This window comes from Zeugodacus cucurbitae, chromosome 2 (assembly GCF_028554725.1).
Source record: "Zeugodacus cucurbitae isolate PBARC_wt_2022May chromosome 2, idZeuCucr1.2, whole genome shotgun sequence".
Taxonomy (NCBI): Eukaryota; Metazoa; Arthropoda; class Insecta; order Diptera; family Tephritidae; genus Zeugodacus; species Zeugodacus cucurbitae.
This window is the reverse complement of record NC_071667.1, coordinates 69,114,891-69,135,177: the sequence shown is the minus strand read 5'-3', so window position 1 is coordinate 69,135,177 and position 20,287 is coordinate 69,114,891. Positions and strand designations below refer to the sequence as shown.

The following is a 20,287-nucleotide window of genomic DNA, read 5'->3' as shown; positions in this document are numbered from 1 at the left end:
TAAAAAAGCGATTTATAAAGAATAAGTAAATGCAGCGACTTATTATATTTAAGTTTTAGAATAGCATTATGCTAAACGTTTTTGAACCGTTTGGAAGTCTTTTTATATAACCCAAGAAGCATTGCCTACATTTGGGCGCAATGCAAAATTTAAAATACAGCACATTATTAAATATAATTGGAGAATAGTTAGGAAATAACCTGTTGAAATTCTTTGAAGGAGTTTTTTTGATCTTTAAAAGACTATCTCTTTGTATACAAATATATCAATAACTAATAAATAATGAAAGAACCGATCACAGATAATAGTAAAAGATATTTAAACTGTAGTAAAATAAAGAAACCCTGATTGCAATTTCCGGATTAGAGTAAAGTTGAGAAAACTTTTTGTAATTTTTACTACGTGTTTACTTCTATCTGGCTTAGTAGAATTTTAGAGAGTCCTACCAGTATTGATCTGACTGAGAAGGACGGACAGATTTTATGATTACCACTGGCTGCCAAGACATGATTAAAAAGAAAGAAAATCCGATTTGCTTCAAATTTGATCTCGAATTCTGCTTAGTACCAGTGGGAAGATGATATGTACCCACATTTCAAACGAAAGCCGAATCAGAATGGATAATGTTTTTGATACTTATTTTATAGAAATATACAACATTTTGCGAACAACTTTAAGAAGGTCTTTGAAAACGCTAATTGAATTTATATGCTACGTTTTATGCTCTGAATAATACGCTCGGATTGACTGCCAAGGTCTTTCATCCAGAGGAAATCCAGAATTTCACAACGGCGAAAGAGAAAAGCCTTTGAAATGCTAGGAAAGGATGGTTAGATAAATGCAACATTTGAGAAGTGCCTCAAGATCTAAGAAAAACAAGTTCCGATCTTATAGAAAATTACATTCACCTCTAACGAAAAAAACACAAAGTCCCTTAAATGTTTTAGCACGCTCCCATAATACTCCTCTTTATACATTTACTTTGCTAAAGTAATTCGAAGTAAACCACAAGCACGGCTGTCCAGCTTCCAGCTGCTTAAAAACCTATTAGTATAGTACGCAAACTTTGTATTTTAGAACACCTTGTCTATGGCTAAGAAAACGAATTCACCTGATGCGCCAAAACAATTACTTTAAAAAGCTATTATCAATTACTTTTTATTAGCAAACCGTATTTAAAGTCAAACATTTTGCGTTTACCACGCAATTTATGTGCGCTTTAGAGCCAACACGACGAACGCTTGTGGTTTGTGGCTGCAGCTTGAAGACAAGCTGACAGGATGATGTTATTGCGAAGAGGTTAAGTTAACTTGCACTTGCAATTACCAACAACTACACAACTACTACAAACTTGTAACGACTAAATAAAAAAGTAACAACATAAAAGAAAATACAATAACAACCTGACACCCTGACCGACGATGAAATCGAATGTCTACACCACAATGAATTGATTGAAAGGAAATCTATGCATTCACATGCTTACTTACATATACATATGTGTGTATATTTGATGCGAGAACGTCGTTACGCCTAACGTCGAATTGATTAGACGCATGTACACACCTTCGAACACCTACACATATATAGATATATATATACATATATATATACATAGTCAGTGTTGGAATCTGTTTGAATGCACTTGTGCGCATGACGTTACACTTTTCTCTTTTTACATACATGCCGATAGCAAGGCATGCGCGCATGCGGGAATATTGTACTTGCAGGCATGCAATTGTCCGGTAGCTGTTAGCAGCGCGGCGCATGCGCGCAACTCCTTGCGCTTGCCACGTTGCAGCCGCGCGCGTCGCTAACCGCAAACGCCGCGTACAACAAAAAGGCCAACAGTTTTCTTTTGTCTGCAGCGCTTTGGTTATGGTAAGGTCTTCGTGGCCGTGTTCTTTGTGCGCACATTGGCAGGCGTCTTCACGAGGAATAGTTCTATGCTCTGCGCCTATGTTTACGTGAATTCAACTATTAATGGTTGCATTGCTTGCAGTTGACTGCCAAGGAATTTTTTCTTGGTCAACAGCTAACTACTGGCATTGGTAAGGCGTGAGGGCAGTGAACTCCACAGGTTTTCAACGTGTCGTAAATATACACACACATATGTATGAATGTGTGTGTGTGTGTCTAAGCATAGTTGTGCTTGTATTTGTGTTGTTTACGTTAGGATTTCTTGCCGTTTATGCTTTGGTAATGTAACGTAAATATACATAAGCACCTATACACATACAAACTTAGATGCATATATATTTATATAAGTATATATGCTCATAACTACTCGCATCCGCCTGCGCTGGTATTTGTGGGAGTGTTAGTGATTTTATTTTTTAAGCAAACATTCAAGTTTCGGGAGTTACGCGTACAACAATAAAGTTAGTTATGTACTTAACGTAGCAGTGTAGCAGTAGAAAACTGTTATTGTAGTATAATAAATATTTGTTTATCTCTACTGTGAATCTACAGCATGAGATGAGTGCCTTTTTCGGTGTATTTACTTTTTTGTATGCATCTTTGTGTATATTTGTCTGTATGTGTAAATTGAATTTTTTTTTTAATTTTCTGTATAAACACAGACTATGTATGTGTTAAATGAAAATTTTAGGCGTTCAACATGTACAAGCTTCCAGAAAATCAGCCATCCTCAAGCAAGTAGACATCTTTTTAATAAGAATTCTCTTATACTTACACTCGCTAATAGGTTTATATGGCTATTTTAAACATTTAATGTAATCAATCAATGTGTAATTTAGAAATATGTGTTCTTAAAAAAATAATATACATTTTGGAAACTTAAATTCTTCTTCTTCTTAAGTGGCGTAGAAACCGCTTACGCGGTTATAGCCGAGTCCACAACAGTGCGCCACGCATCTCTCCTTTTGGCGGTTTGGCGCCAATTGGTAATACCAAGTGAAGACAGGTCCTTCTCCACCTGGTCCTTCCACCGGAGTGGAGGTCTCCCTCTTCCTCGGCTTCCACCAGCGGGTACTGCATCGAAAACTTTCAGAGCTGGGGCACTTTCATCCATTCGAACAACATGACCCAGCCAGCGTAGCCGCTGTCTTTTTATTCGCTGGACTATGTCTATGTCGTCGAACAACACAACAGCTCATCATTCCATCTTCTGCGGTATTCGCCGTTGCCAATGTTTAAGGGACCGTAAATCTTCCGCAAAACCTTTCTCTCGAAAACTCCTAGTGCCGTCTCATCGGATGTTGACACCGTCCACGCTTCTGCACCATAAAGTAGGACGGGAATGATGAGGGACTTGTAGAGTTTAGTTTTTGTTCGTCGAGAGAGGACTTTACTTTTCAATTGCCTACTCAGTCCATAGTAGCACCTGTTGGCAAGAGTGATTCTGCGTTAGATTTCAAGGCTGACATTATTATCGGTGTTAATGTTGGTTCCTAGGTATACGAAATTATCTACAACTTCAAAGTTATGACTGTCAACAGTGACGTGGGAGCCAAGACGCGAATGCGCTGACTGTTTGTTTGATGACAGGAGATATTTCGTCTTGTCCTCGTTCACCACCAGACCCATTCGCTTCGCTTCCTTATCCAGGCGGGAAAAAGCAGAACTAACGGCGCGGGTGTTGTTTCCAATGATATCGATATCATCGGCGTACGCCAGTAGCTGTACACTCTTGTAGAAGATTGTACCTTCTCTATTTAGCTCTGCAGCTCTTATAATTTTCTCCAGCATCAAGTTAAAGAAGTCGCACGATAGCGAGTCACCTTGTCTGAAACCTCGTTTGGTATCGAACGGCTCGGAGAGGTCCTTCCCGATCCTGACGGAGCTTTTGGTGTTGCTCAACGTCAACTTACACAGCCGTATTAGTTTTGCGGGGATACCAAATTCAGACATCGCGGCATAAAGGCAACTCCTTTTCGTGCTGTCGAAAGCAGCTTTAAAGTCGACAAATAGATGGTATGTGTCGATCCTTTTTTCACGGGTCTTCTCCAAGATTTGGCGCATGGTAAATATCTGGTCAGTTGTTGATTTTCCAGGTCTAAAGCCACACTGATAAGGTCCAATCAGTTTGTTGACGGTGGGCTTTAGTCTTTCACACAGTACGCTCGATAGAACCTTATAAGCGATGTTAAGGAGGCTTATCCCACGATAGTTGGCGCAGATTGTGGGGTCTCCCTTTTTGTGGATTGGGCAGAGTACACTGAGATTCCAATCGTCGGGCATGCTTTCTTCCGACCATATTTCGCAAAGAAGCTGATGCATGCACCTTATCAGCTCTTCGCCGCCGTATTTGAATAGCTCGGCCGGCAATCCATCGGCCCCCGCCGCCTTGTTGTTCTTCAAGCGGGTAATTGCTATTATAATTTCTTCACGGTCGGGCAATGGAACATCTGTTCCATCGTCGTCGATTGGGGAATCGGGTTCGCCATCTCCTGGTGTTGTACTTTCACTGCCATTCAGCAGGCTGGAGAAGGGTTCCCTTCACAAACACAGTATACTCTGGTCATCAACCACTAGATCACCGCTGGGGGTCCTACAGGAGTGTACTCCGGTCTTGAAACCTTCAGTTAGTCGCCGGATCTTTTCGTAAAATTTTCGAGTATTACCCCTGTCGGCCAGCTTGTCAAGCTCTTGGGAAACTTAAATTACTGATAGAAAAAGTTACACAACTAACTTCTTGAGTCTCACTCGCCACAGTATAAACCTAAGAACTAAACTGTCGAATTTCAATAATCTGTATTGAATTTGTCTAATGAGTTCTTCTCTATCCCTCCTCCTTTCATAATCCTCGAAATTTTAATAGCATATCGCGCCGAAATGTAGGCAACGATTCGTAAATTTCTTTTTTTATTTATTCAAAATTCCGAATACAAAGCATTTAACGTGTTAGGTGGGTTTCAATAATTAAAATAATTTTTTTTTGCCTTATTAAATAGCACAATATGTTTAAAATATTATCCAAAGAACCAAGAACCCACCTTGGGGTTTCCGCCTTCAGGCCAAGTAAGTTACAATATGAAACTTCTCACCGGCTCGAAAAGTTTTGAAGCGATTTTGTTCTAATTTTGCACACATCTTTGGAATCTAGTTAATAGGTTAGGTTAGGTACGAAAGCTGTTTCCCTAGAAAGGGAAACCCACTTAGACTCTCAAGAGCAGCCCTTTGTGATGCCGTAAAATTCAACCCCCTTCACTTATTTATGAAGCGCTTAGAACCTACTACAAATCTGCAGAGGTTTTTAACTTTTGTATCCGCTAATTCGCGGGGGTGCTCAAAAAAGTGAGATCCAAGGATTTTTCGTCTAGATCTCGCAAAGGCGGGACATTCCAAAAGGAAATGCTGGGAGGATTCTACCTCACCTTCTTCTAGGCAGCTTTTACAGCTAGCATCCGGTAAAATTTTAAATTTGACCGCGTGAGTCCCGATGGTATAATGACAAGTAAGAACACCTATAACTTGGGAAAGATTGACCTTGTTTAGGGCAAAGAGTTCCCTTGACCTCTTGGGATTTACTTTGGGCCAGAATGATCTTGCGACAGAACAGGTGCTAGTGAGTATACAGCGCCTTCTCAGTTCGGCTGAGACCCATTCATCCAGAAGCAAGTTGCAAGAGGACAGCGGTGCTCCTATTTGTTCCCATTCCTCTCTAGTTAATGAACTAGAAGTATTTTTTATTAAAAAAAAAATGTTAAAAAGATAAATTTTAATATTTTATTTTCCCTTTACTTAGTAACTAGATGCATCCATTTACTGTCGATATATTTTTGGTTTATTGAATTTAGATTAATAAATAATGAGTTATGATGTCACGGCGAAAGCTTTTCATGGACTCTCCGTGGGAGTTGAGGTACCAACGGTTTAGTTTTCGAAATTTGTAAATAAAAATTTCACAAATTACTATTTGAATATTTTTTTCTGATGTTTTAAATGAAATATATAATTGTATATGGTATATTAAAACAAAAATTGTAAAAAGATATCAAAATATAGGTTAAAATAGAATCTCGAGCTCTTTGTTACTTTGAAATGGAACGGAAAATGGACCAAGATCTAAACGTACAAAGCCTCCGCTTTAATATTAGATGTAGTTATCAAAATATAGTGATGGCCAAGACGAACTTTTTATTGAAGATTCCGTTAATGCAAAATTTTTAGCAGAACCCATGTGGCTTGGATTGTTATTAAAAAATACCATAATTTTATAGTTATATTATTTTTTGTTATAATTTGTAGATAATACCATTAAACTTTTTATTTCATGAAAACTTTGTTCGCCTTACTTCACCTCGCTTTATCAGTATACTGGAAATATTACGATAAGGCATTTCGAAAAATAGAGTCAATGGGAATGATAATATATACAAAATAATAAGAAGTCCGATGTATAACACAACCTAAAATAGATAAAAGTAAATATCAACTTGATCCTTCAACATATTTTTGATAACTTACGATTCTGATCGGTTCAACAAACACCAACTTGCTACCCGCACTGAAAATGCCAAGTATGAGCAACGGATTCAACAGCGACAGGGCATAGGATACATGAATAGCTTTCTGGAAGATTTTCGCACTAAATAAGTGAACACACCAAGAGATGCGATTATTCGCCATTGCGAGTATGGACCAACAGCCGCTCAGGGTATAGCAACAACGTTGGAGTACAAATATGAAAGTCTCTACACGTACTGTATAGCCACGCCCCAATGGAGCGGGTTCTGTACAGATCAGAAGTAATAAAAAAATTAGGTGACAGTAGAAATTTTTTAACAATTTTGAAGAACGAATTTGAGTATAATATTCGAGATAGAGCCAACATGTAAGCGCACCACAGAGGTATGGAAAACTGCGCACAAGTGGATTCGTATAGAGCTGGGTGAAGTGTGTGAATGTGGTCTCCAGTGAAATCCGATAATTTAGATGTAAGCCCACGACAGCCTGGTACAATAGAGATGCTAGTAATAGTAGTAATACAGTTAACTTCACGAATTTGGGGTGTCTAAAAGTTATAAGAATTATACTTATTTTGTATAGAAGTATGTCTGAGTTGCAATTTACTTAGCATAAACAACCAAGAGCACTATCAAAGTGATTGCGTATTGCATTTCGCATGACAAGTACCAGGTCCATATCAAGCACATCACTTTGTAATCGTATAAATTGTGTATGAAGAGTGCATTACGCCACCAGTAATGTTCGCAGTTTTCCGCCATAAAACCCGATGCATGAAACACGGTCGTGTTGCCGATAAACTGCAGCGTTATGTAGGTCATGCTTATCATAAAATAGTAGAGCGGTGCCAATCTAGATATGAAACAAGAAAATTTGTAAAAGCTTGTCTTCATTTGTAATATAGATGAGACTTGATTGAATTAAGGAATTTATATGTTAATAAAGTCGGTCTTTTCAGCTGCCAAGAACTGGCCAGTAAGGTCTGTCAACTCGGCATCTTTCTTCGAAACAAATTGTAATAATTGTGCCTATTTTTCATCCATGACGTCACGAACTTACTGTATTATTTCCATTAGAAATAAGTATTTCAATCACCGTTAGACTGGTACAGCCTCACTCACAGACTCTACGGTCCTTAGTGCCAAGATTGATTTATGGTTGTTTTAAGAACTTTTACAATCTAAGGAATCTCACCTGAGATAACGATGAAATATCATCTTCAGTATTTCCCAAACGCTTCGACTGAAGCTTAATCGTTTTATGCTTTCAAGTTGACTTCGATTTCGTAGGAAGGTATAGGTTTGTAGAAATCCACTAAAACAATATTTTTATTCAATAAATAATTCGAAATTATTTTTAAAATTTAACAAAAAACTCACCTAATTAATAAAAACACATCCATGGCCACCTCTAAATTTCCAATATTACTGGTATAAGTAAAAAGCTGTGTCGGATTACTGACAATGGAATTCAGCAGTATAAAAGTATGAAAAAACGTGGCAATCAGAGCACTCACAACACGTCCACCATTCAAGAAAGCAAAAGTGTTAGACGCGGCCTCGGACGGCGCGAGTATCTTGGAGCAATTCAGTTGGAGATCATAACAAAGGACAAATGCTTCAAACGTGGTTGGTTTCTTTGGAGCATTTGAGCTTTGTAAGCGTTTCCTACTCAAATAGTAAGCGCAACAAGTCATTAACACCGTGAAAATTGTAAAACACACGACTAATTTAAATGAAATCATTTTATAAAAATCCCCCCATTTAAATGACAGTGTCTTCACATTCTGCACATGTGGTTTGAGCGCATGCAGATCACCGCTGCGAAAAATCTCACTATCAAAATATGCGCTGAGTAACTGCATTAACTCTTTCGAGTCACATTCGGAAGGCACACATAAACCGATATGCAGAATGGACGGCACTTGACCAAACACGACATCGACTTGATACGAAGAGTTATGCGTCGCATAAATAACGCGATAGTCCACATCGATTGGTGCTCTCTCCGTTAGCAACGACATGTTCATTTTGTGCGGCACATAGTGGGAAATGTCCAAGTGGAGACCACTGCGTGCCGCCTCGCATAGCTCACTGCTGCCCAACCAAAAGTTATCGCCTAGCATGAAAGCAGGCGGTTTAGTGCCAGAGGCGTCAAGTACTGAAAAATATTATATGGTTTTAAATTCAACAAGATCTTGCGTTGCAGCGTGAACCGACCTTTCAGCGCCCAAAACGCGCGCTCCAAAATACCGCGTCGTAGCTCCTGCAATCGCTTGTGACATTGCGCGCCCACTAGTTCGGCATCGCTTACGGTAGTCAGTGGATACAGTATAGTGTTGTATTCTAATATATTTGACAAACTCCACGGCTTCTCGGGCACTGTGGTGTGTTTATTTAAATTACCATTTATTGGTAGTAAAATAGCCAGGAGTATAGGTGGTAGAAGAGTACACGACAATTTGCACATGATTACAGCAAAATCGCGTTTCGAACTTCTGATCAGTGGCGGAGATTAAATCAGACTGCGTGACTTTAGCATAATTTTTCTCCATTATTGACAATTTGTTTAGCAAATATTGCATGATATATTATGAACTCCATTTAGAGATACATAAGGTAGCAATTATGTATTTAGTCATTCTGTAAATAATATTAAACCAAGCCAAGCTTTGACAATTATCTAGCTTCTGACAAATTGAGTTCAATGTAAAATCGGACAAATCTCTTAATTCACCCATATTTAAAAAAAAATATTTTTTTGCGGTAAAGATATGAGATATACAAAGAGTTTGAATTGTTGTGCTTTTATAGAGAAGTTCAGTAAAAAATTTAAATATATATTTACATCATGCAAACATGAACAACAGCAACTAAGCTTTGCATCCGGTTGCATACAATTAATTCAGAGCTAATAATTTCAGCGTGATACAAGGGCAGTTTGATAAAACAGTGACCCATTAGGGAAACATTTTTTAGGAAACGAAGTAAAATCAATGATGGAACTATTCCTATAAATCCTTTTTTTTGGAGAATTATTCGGATGTTTAGAAAAATATAGAATAGGGCTGCCAATTGTTTAAAATGTTCAAACAAAAATACAAAAAATAAATAAGGAATAAACACTAAAAATGTGAGGGGCTTAATAGAACTTACGACCTCAAAAATTTATGAGAGGAGCTCAAGCAAGCTCAACAAAATTGATCAATTAAATTATTAGAATAAAGAAGATTTAAAAATTCTAGAAAGTTAATAAAGCCCACATACTCATTAAATTATCAGAAGGGTTGCCAACTACTTAAGGTTATAATTTAGGCAATTCAATAGAGTAAATCAATTATTATGATTCTTATATCAAACTAAGAGTTCTAATAAAGGTGTTCCGAAAAAAAAAACATTTTTAGCAGGGTTGCCAATTGTTCATAATTTGATAATTTGGATGACTTTTGCAGCTAAGAGGTTGGACGTGTGCAAGCGCTTGTAGATATTTGGTTAGATTATCAGAAATATTTAACAAATATATAGTTTATTGGCCTTTCGGAGTTCTCAATGCAAAGACATTTATTGTTGCAATTAAATTTTGAAGTATTATGCACCACTAATATATACTAAATTAGTAAATAAAGTCCTCTCTCAACGAACAAAAACTAAACTCTACAAGTCCCTCATCATTCCCGTTCTGGAATGTGGACGGTGTCAACATCCGATGAGGCGGCACTAGGAGTTTTCGAGAGAAAGGTTTTGCGAAAGATTTATGGTCCCTTAAACATTGGCAACGGCGAATACCGCAGAAGATGGAATGATGAGCTGTATGTGTCGTTCGACGACATAGACATAGTCCGGCGAATAAAAAGACAGCGGCTACGCTGGCTGGGTCATGTTGTTCGAATGGACGAAAACACTCCAGCTCTGAAAGTTTTCGATGCAGTATCCGCTGGTGGAAGCCGAGAAAGAGGGAGACCTCCACTCCGATGGAAGGACCAGGTGGAGAAGAACCTGTCTTCACTTGGTATTACCAATTGGCGCCAAACTGCCAAAAGGAGAGATGCGTGGCGCGCTGTTGTGGGCTCGGCTATAACCGCGTAAGCGGTGTCTACGCCAGTCAAGAAGAATAAGTAAATGTTGTTCTACTTTAAATCGAAGACTATTATAAACTTTTACATTTTTCCAAACCAAATTTCATATTCCCTTGGGAGTGCTATAGTTTTTTGCTTCAAAATCGCTTGTCGATTTGTTTCCAGCGACTATTGTCTCGAGACCTAAGAACATCTCTCTTTACACTGTATCTTATATAGAGGACGAAGACAGAAATGCAATTGATTTAGTTTATACCATTAAGATAATCATAATAAAACTAATCAATAAAATTTAGTGATTAAGAAAATTACGAAAAGAATAAATTGGTCTATAACTTATATTAGCTTCTATATAAAAATATTAAACATATTTGAATGTTTCTGCACTGCTTATAGACCCGCGAACATGGATAGTGCATAATATTTACAGAATATAGAAATCATCAATTCTAAGCCATTCTTTATTTGTTTAACTCCAACAAGCGCCGTGGGTTTCAATGTCTCCATTTTAAGAATGATATGAAATATATGAATAAAAAAGATTCTTTAAAGATTTATATTCAACCAAACTCTATTAGTTTCCTATACTTGAATGCTGCTAGATAAATAATGACTATCTTTACTACTCTTCATAATAATAATTGTCATGCGTGATGTGGTAACCAAGACGTGAGCGCGCTTATCAATGAGTTCAAACCAATGCCAATGCCACGCTGTAGAGATCTATCTATAAGTATTAATGTTACGTTTCAAATTTTTTATGGCATATCAATCGATTTTATGACCGCCATCTCTCGTTTACCTAAACTAAAACACAATAATTAGGCAATAATCGAATTCTACGAAGTAACATTTTGAGCGCATACGAAACCGTTCCCAGGCCTTTAACGTAACACCAGAAATATTTATGAGCCGCAACAACATTTAAAAGTTTCACTTGAAAATCCTAGCGCACATCCTGTTTAGTCTGATCCTTCCCAAACCATAACATTACTTTTTGCATTGCTCGTGTTGGTGGTCCACTTGCTGTAAGCCAGTGAGGCAAGGCAGAGACGACGATGGCAGTGGCAGCGCAGCAGCAGCGGCGGCGGTGATTCCCTTTCTACTGCATTACAGCTTATCAGCTGTTGCATCAGCTGTTGAACTGCAATAAGAATTGAGACACTACTTGTTGCTCTTTTTCAAAGTTACTCACACATATCTATGTATGTACGTGTGTGTGTGTGTTTACAAAAAGACAAAGAATCTTTGAGGGCATGTACTTGTTGCTTTTGCTGTTGTTGTTGTTTTTGTGTTTGTATGAGTTGTCTTGCGTTTTTGAGAAAGTGCCATCATGCCAATTAAAAGAACCGTTGCTCCTTTTACCGTCTCGCCATTGACAAAAATCTTAACTGTCCAATGGGTCGTAAATTGCTACCTTTGTCGTTGGATATTTCCAAGTAATTGGGCTGACGGACAATTCGACTACCAATTGGCCGTGACGAAGTGCACTTGTGTGGTGGCACAGTGCTGCCGCTGTTGGGTTCACTTGTACGCCGCTGCATTCCGGCATGTCCACCTCCACTGAGCTCCAAGAATTTTTGCGGCAAGTCCTTTGGTTTTGCAACACCAAACGTAGGAGATGCAGTGAAGACGAGCTCGAAGCTGTTGAGTATGCACCGCGAGCACCGGATGTGCGACATGAGATCGACAGTAGGCCGTTGAAGGACCTCGCGTGAGCATCAGGGGGGCCGCACAGAGGCGGGTATGATACTTCTACATACAAATATATGCATTCGTGTATTCTATTTCTTGTTCGTAAGTGTTTTTCTCAAATGCGCAATTTTATTATTCGTTTTTTCCCACTTTTTACTACTTTAGCACTTAAAGTCGGGTAATGTTTACATTACAACTTATAACACATAGAGCACAATAGTTTTGGAAACTTTTATTTTGAAAAATACTTAATTTTTTTGCTGTTGATTTTTTTTTTGCTGAAAACATAAACTATTTGACATTATCTTCCTTTGCTCGTTTATTGTTTATGGGACATTTTCGTATATTTATTTCAGTCAAGTGATGCGCAGCAACACCCTTCTCGCATGTCCTTTGCGCGTACGAGTCATTCAAATCACCACCGCCGATCGGCGCGGCAAAATCATGCTCACCTCAGTCCGTAATTACGAAGCGATGTGCGGCGCGACAAAGTGTCTGTTTAACTGTCGCGTCTTCTCGCTTTGTTTTATGTGCGATTTGTGCTATAAAATGAGGAAAAAACCAAACCCAAACAATGATAGGGGCGATCATTATGCAGCAAAAGAGAGATCCATTAAATGCGGCTGCTATTGTAGCGGAATTTTGTTAAAAAAATGTTTGATGAAACATAAACTTTTAACATTTTCCCCTTTTTTATGTCCCCGTACTTGTTTAGTTTTTCATTAATTTTGTTTTGTATATTGTCCTCTCTGCCTTTTCATTATCGCGCCCATGTGCGTAGCTAACATATCCATGTATAAGGTCCTTTGTATTTTGCTGTTTTTTTCGACCAAAGTATCACGTTATAACGGAAGTTTCTTTAACCTAATCTAAAGGTCCTTGCAAATGCACATCCCCTATCATTACATTATGCCATAAATGATTAAAGTAATTAAGAAATTTACAAAAATTATTTATAATCATTTATGATTTATGGCAAATAGAAAATGTTTTAAGAGCTCACTAAATATTTACTAAATATTTAATGTTAAAATCATTGAAAAATATATAAAAAGGGAAACCACGTACTTAACTGTGTTGTGATGTCATTAGTGAACAAAATTTTAAATATCATTATCACCATTTGCAGTTCGCTAATAAGAGTTAAGTTAGTTACAGGACGTACATTTCCTAAAATTTCACGGGCAACATACGAGAAACCGCTGAAAGAGCCAAAAGCTATTCCGAAAATCGAGTTTGAGAAGTGTTTCGACGTTTGGAAGAAGCGCTGGCATAATTGCATAACAACATTAATGTAAACTAACGATTAAATATTTGATAAAAAACAAAAACCAAAATTCCCGTTATTTTTTGAACACATCTCGTACATGCATCTTAAGCGGATTTACACTCCAGTTAAGCTCAATATAAATATGGAAACCCCATTTTCGAAAAGTCTTATCTCATTTAGGGTTCTTATTTCGGCGATCTAATTCGGACTAAATCGGTACGAAAAGCGATCAAGGAGTTGCCAAGATAAGCGATTTCCGCTAGAAGACGAGGTCCGGATTCCAATAATTAAATTTAATGTTTCTGAATTTGCCCAGGCAGATATTGTGGTATAGACAGTCATTTTTAATATTATTTAACACAACCGTTATATTTTCAGAACAAAATAGAGTTTTCAAAACCAAAGTAAAAATCATATACTTTATTCCATGTATTTTTATACTTTTTAAAGCCGAAGTGCTTTCAAATTATACCGAGTGAAAGCTTTTCCGATCGAAAATAGAAACAATAATGCTAAGTATAACCCAGAGAGTCGTTTAGAGTATGATTTTCAACTTAGTTCATGCACTTTTTACCCAGCGAAAGTACGAATATAAGAATTTATATTTTCGAGGATATTAATAAAATTGAAAGCTTTCACCAAGTGGGTATATAGTGTCACCTATGTATATTATCATCAATTCTTCTTTTTAAATGTTCAGACCATAATCTTTATGGTCAAATCATAACATTGAAATATATTAAATATGGAGCCTAAAATGTAATAGAAAATTAATATTTGAGTATACCTAATTGGACATAGGTCTTTAATAGGGATATCCAACATCCTCATATATTATACAGGAGTATGTTTTTATTCGTTCAACCAATATCATTTCAAGGATTTTATTGATGCGTTTTAGGCGTTTATTCTATGATCAAAAGAGTCTATCTGACTACTATCTTGATTTAATAAATAGAAAATATTAATTGAAGAGAGAACTTCATTTCGTTTCCTTAATATTAATAATTTTTAAATATATCGTAAAATAAACATTAAATTTACAGTTGAATTACTATAAAATTCAAAAGACGTTTCTCCCTGATGATTTGAGAGTTAAGTTCAGCGAGTAAATAGTTTAAAAAACGACTAGCATAAGAAGAAAGGTTTAACATAAAATATAACTGAAAATTAAAATTTTCTAAATCGACTTAAATTGATTTTGTATTTTGACTTTATTTATAATAAAAGCATGTATGGATCTTTCACTATATATATATATGTATTTTATCTTACTAGATTTATCTTACTTTAAAGCAAGCTAAAATTCAAAGTCGAAACTCGAAACTCGAAAACATTTGACGAATGAACCATTTTCAAACTCTGGTGCGTTTCATATCCGAAAATTATGTGTTTACATATTTATAACGGATATTTTGGCAACCTTAAAATACTGTTTTAATGCAAAATAATATAAAAGAAGCGATTTCAATTGCAATACGATTTTGGAACTCCCTTCAGGAGCGTGGAAAATTTTTCAATTTTCTAAAAATGAAGTACATTAACTGTAATGTATTGCATGCTATTATTAGCGTGGGATTTTTTGGTACTGACATACAAAAATTTTTGCACAAAACGCAAATTAACTCCGAATAAAACCTGTAATATCAATATTTTTGCTTCATTTGTCAACTGGGATATGAAGAACAATATAAAAAGTAGAAAATGCAAATCTCCGGAGATTTGAGTTTCTCGAAATGCTTACTTGCACATTTCCATTGTGTGAATGAACATTAAAGGACAATTTTTGTGAAGAAACTTGCAAAAACGCATAAACCTTCATGTTGATGAATGAAATGATTTTCGAAATCTTTTGGCGCGAAATTCGAACAAAAATAAATATTGTTTAAAAATCACTAAAGTCACCTTGGAGAGTTTGTGCAGCTGTTAACCTGTCACACAGACAGTCATTGACATTTTCCGCCTGGATGCCGAACGGAGTATGAATAAACAAAGTGTTTCAATGACGCTGCAGGTTCGTCGTCACCTTGTCTTCCGTGCAAACTGTCAAATTTCAACTATTTACGTTACACTCGTCTTACGGTGAATTCACGAACAAACGGTAAATGCGCAACATTTAATTTCGCACGCTCGTTAAAACGTTATAATTATAACGCTGACGGCGAAAGGATTACGGCAGTGACACCCACACTTGCGGCTGTAAAGCCAATTATTGTCTGTGTAGCAGTGAGAATTGCCGGAACTCAAATAACCTTCGAACAGTGATTTCGACTGCGACGCTGTTTCATTGTATTATAAGTAAATATGTAAATATTGGTTTGAGCCTAATGGCATGTGCTGGTAGAGTAATGAAGAGTAAACGTGCGATTTCCACATGCTTATTCAAATTTGTTTAATTGTTTGAGATGATGCAACATTTGGACTAGCCTTCGAGGAATTTCTGTGCACAAAACGCACGCCTTGAGTCTCTGCTAGCGCAGCATCAAGGAAATTTTTTGAATTTTACAATTTTTTCTACTATTCCTCTACGTAGTTTTTTCAGGCTCATTGCTATTTTCGCACTTCATTTTGAGAGTTATCAATTGTATGCGCTTACAACTGGGCTCATTTGGGATTATCTGCTCGGCATACAAGCGCTGCTGGTGGTACGCAAACATCATGCCTGTCGGTTTTTCTCCAAAAAAAAAAAAATCGGAATATTCTGTGTGAAATCTCAGGGCATATGTGTGTGGTGCTCCGTTGGAGCGCAAATCTGCGCACAGTGAAGACTTCATAAACCCATATGTGCATATGTATGTAGAAGATCTTCGTTGCTACTTCACTGCCTTGCGGAAGTTGCCCGGGTTTCTCAGCTTCATTTAGTAACTCATTCAAAGATCATGATTTGCTTTTCTTTATCTCATGCGCGTACAGGTCTCGTCTCATACTGTCTCCATATGTACGTTTGTCCTTGCTGCGCTTCGTGTCTAGCATACAGCCGCACTTGAGGTCACGTACATACCATACAAACTGGGTACAATGCATGAACCGTTGGACCACCTGAATTTCTCGTGCTATTTTTTTTCATGCGCAAATCCTTTTCACCAGCATCCCCCCCGCTTCTCATGCTTGTGTCGGCAAAACTTTGACCGTTGCCAAATTCACAGGTTGTTTGTTATTGAATCGCTCGTTTTACGCGCTTATCCCTTATTTGTATGTGTAGTTGTTGTTGTTTGTGTCGTCCTTAAGGTATTTATGCTTTTTGTTCTTGATACTCAATTGAGTTATTGTTCCGATTCCAGCGAAATTTTGCCAACGTATTTTTATGAATGAATTTTCCCAAACATCCATCAAACGTCTCAAGATTTCGGCACAGTTTCCGTACTCCAACACGCACACACACTCACACAGATGTAGTTGTACGTGTGTACTTCATTCACAGGATGCACTTTGGCGTGCTCATCCGCTCACTCACCCAGCACCACTATGCCGAGCCATAGTAATACGAGCCAAAGGAATTTCGAAATTTTTTCCAATGAAAATTTGCGGCAAATTTGCTTTGGTGCCAATTTTTTTTTTGCTTTGTTCTGCTACTTTTTGTTATTTCATTCACATGCTCATCGCCTTTTTTTGGATTTTTTGTTGTCTGTGTGCGGAATTTTCCCGATTGTCTTGCGACAATGGACACAAGTGTATCGCCACAATGGGCATGGCTCCTTAAAATCACAACAAACAAATATGCTTATAAGCATGTAACTATCAGACTATTATTGTATGTACTACATTCCAATTGTTGTAATTGTTATTGACTCGCCCGCCGTCCTTTATAGCTGTGTGAGCTGTACAATCAATTTTATTGGAATCTCATTGGCGTTTGAAGGAGCTTGCTGCGTTACGAGTATTTAGTAGTTCTCACACGTCTTGTCGTTTGTTCTTCGATTGAGGATTATGAAAGACATTGGTTTAAACCTCAAATATTTTTGTGCTCACATGCATTATGGCAGATTAGCCCAACGGATATGCCATTTGGGTGTTCTACTGCCGATAGACGATGGTATTGCGGCAAGATGAAGAAGAAAATTTGGCGAATTTTCTTGTTAAATTTTCCTTTTAAGGTGGGAAAATATTTTGTTTGGAATGCGTGGAATGTTGCTGTAATAATAGCGTTGCAGCCGGAACTTGATTAAAGCTGATGGGTGTGTTGATAAAAAATATTTTGGTGAGAAAATTTTAGATCACTGAAGTGATATGACGTGATTAGTTATTATTTTGTCAGTATTCTTTGAAAAATATATTATATTAATAATATGCATGTTGTTGCTTAAATCACATAACGTGTACGTTTATGGGTGAGATCTTGCTGATCCCATCAAATATTTTATAATCTCATTCCCTAAATTAGTTAGCCGTTCATTGGCTGGATATATAACCATTTCCGGCGTGGTTTGGCAGATTTGTCATCTGAAAGTTAGCACTTCCAAAGTTAGAGTGCTTTCGTTCATTCGGATAACAACATAGCCGCTGTCTTTTCATTCGCTGAACTATGACTATGTCGTCGTATAACTCGTTTAGCTTATCGTTCGATCGTCTGCAGTGGACCATAAATCTTTCGCAAAACCTTTCTCTCGAAAACTCGTAGTGTTGTCTCATCGGATTTCGCTTCTGCACCATACATCAGTACGAGAATAATGAGCGACTTGTAGAGTTTGATTTTGGTTTGTCGAGAGAGGACTTTACTTTTCAATCGCGTACTCTGTCCAAAGAAAAACCTATTGGCAAGAGTGATTCTGATTTGGATTTCGAAGCTGTTATTGTTGATTTTGTTGATACTGGTTCCAAAGTATACGAACTTATCCACGACTTCAAAGTTAGGATTGTCAACAGTGACGTGGGAATCAAGATTTGAATGCGCTGACTATTTGTTTGATGACAGGATAGAGAAATGTATAGATTAAATTAATGATTTAATTTAGTACGGTTAAAATGACTACCCTTAAAAACCCTCCTAGAACAACCAATTTTCACAAGATTATTTGAGGTTTACTACCAAAATTATTTGCCATAAATGGTGTCAGATCCATACAGAAAGAGGGAATGCATAATAATATCCCAATCAAGCTCCCAGAGCTTCTGCTGGGTCAATATCGCTGTGTATGGGTAGAACACAATACCTTTCCTATTGGCCTAAGCTGGTCGCTTCTGGGAGATGACTTCATTCAGACGGTCCTATTTTTGACAGTATGGCCGAAGGTGATCCAGTTTCCATCATCAGTAAACAGCTGATTCAGAAAGGAATCTATTTAGTTGCGATTCAGCAGCGGTTTGTAGATTGAATATCGGTCCATTAGGTTTTTTACCGTGAATTCGTTTGGTACCCCCATATCGAGCTAATGTTTGCCTTACTAGCCTTGCTAAAATGGTTTCAAACTGTTTTGTGCCTCTACTATTTAGTTCCTGTCCTGCAAGCTAAACGGAGCTTATACAACTCATGCTGCTCTAACTCGATGATTTCCATTACTTTATCGATATTTTCGATAGTTAGCCTTTCAGGGGGTGGTGCTTCTTTGACATCAAAACTATCGGAACAGAAGCGACGAAACCTAAATTTGTACTTATAGTATTGGCTGTTATAGTATCAAGACCTCTTGTTTATGGTTGTTTAAATTTTCAGCCGCCTGACTTGTGTTTTCGGCGAATTTTCTCTTTGCTGGTGTCCACCTTTGAGGCGTATTGAGTAAAGCAATCATAAAACTGTCTAAGAAGTTTTAGGATACGAAATCGCATATTTCTAATACCATACAACGTATCCCGAATTAACTTAAATAACGCGAGAAATAGGTTAAAAAAGCCATCGATTAGAAAAATTAAGGATTTTCAACAAAAATATTGTAAATACAGATCTCTCATAACTTATCTGAATGTTATCAAAAAATAATATTTCATATATAGTATATGTTCTAAGATGCCTAAAACTATTTCGATTCAAAGTTTTCTTAAAATACCACCCAAATATACACAAACGTCGGTTCAGAAAACTCCTATACCATCCTATACAGTTCTCATTACAACTAACATAATGCACAACGGTTTTTCCTCTTGTCTAACCATTTTTTTCTCACTAATTTATACAACAAAGTTTTCATAATAAATGTGAAAACATAAATTTCTGTCTTAATTACGCGCATTTATATGCAATGTGCAATAGCTAACTTGCATTCAAGTGCAAAATTCAAATACACAAAGCTGAACTTTGACCTTACCACAGACATAACTTGCTAGCGCAAGCGCAGCAGTAGCAACTTTCCACGTATGGGACACAAAAGAAAACACAGGAAATGATAAATATACCACCCTTTCCCCATAAAGCGCAAAACAGCAAAGACAAAAACACTTTCTTTTCATTTCCTTACAGACAAGCTATAATTTTTCATGTTTTACATGCACAAAACCCATTTTTCACAATAAAAACGGAAAACCGAGATAAAAAATCGCTTACAATCCCATACATACAAACCTACAACGATATATCACTTTGTAATCCTGCAGCACATTAACATATCAACGTCTTGGCATTGAACTTGCGACCAAGCAATGAGCCAAGGAGGTGGTGGTGGCGGCGCGTAATATCTATGGAAGCACAATAGAGTAGCGCCAGCACATGTCAAATTTGCGGCCTAAAAGCATTGTAACGCATTATTTGTGGTCATGTCCGACGAACCGGACACCCAAGGCTACCAACACACAGACACAGAGAGTGAGAGAGAGAGATTGACTGAGTGAAGACCGACTGACCGACCGACAGACAACACGCCACCTTATCAGTCAACTGACCAAGA

The 20,287-nt window shown here is 37.3% G+C and overlaps 1 protein-coding gene across 4 annotated transcripts in view; it reads right to left on the bottom strand.

The window, feature by feature from the left end:
• LOC128922338 (O-acyltransferase like protein-like) overlaps positions 1 to 20,287 on the bottom strand; it is a 177,703-nt gene that overhangs the window by 43,997 nt on the left and 113,419 nt on the right. Inside the window, exons 1-6 of one of the 4 annotated variants that reach the window (XM_054232421.1) lie at positions 8,652 to 9,412; positions 7,812 to 8,592; positions 7,627 to 7,746; positions 7,039 to 7,284; positions 6,433 to 6,979; positions 6,192 to 6,374 (exon numbers count right to left, since the gene is read on the bottom strand). The exons of 2 other annotated variants lie outside the window; for them this stretch is intronic. In XM_054232421.1, coding sequence (XP_054088396.1) covers positions 6,237 to 6,374; positions 6,433 to 6,979; positions 7,039 to 7,284; positions 7,627 to 7,746; positions 7,812 to 8,592; positions 8,652 to 8,901 — 2,082 coding nt within the window. In that variant the 5' untranslated portion in view covers positions 8,902 to 9,412 and the 3' untranslated portion in view covers positions 6,192 to 6,236. Of the gene's footprint in view, positions 1 to 6,191; positions 6,375 to 6,432; positions 6,980 to 7,038; positions 7,285 to 7,626; positions 7,747 to 7,811; positions 8,593 to 8,651; positions 9,413 to 20,287 lie in introns of those variants that run through there. One more of the 4 variants, XR_008471577.1, reaches the window with a different exon arrangement.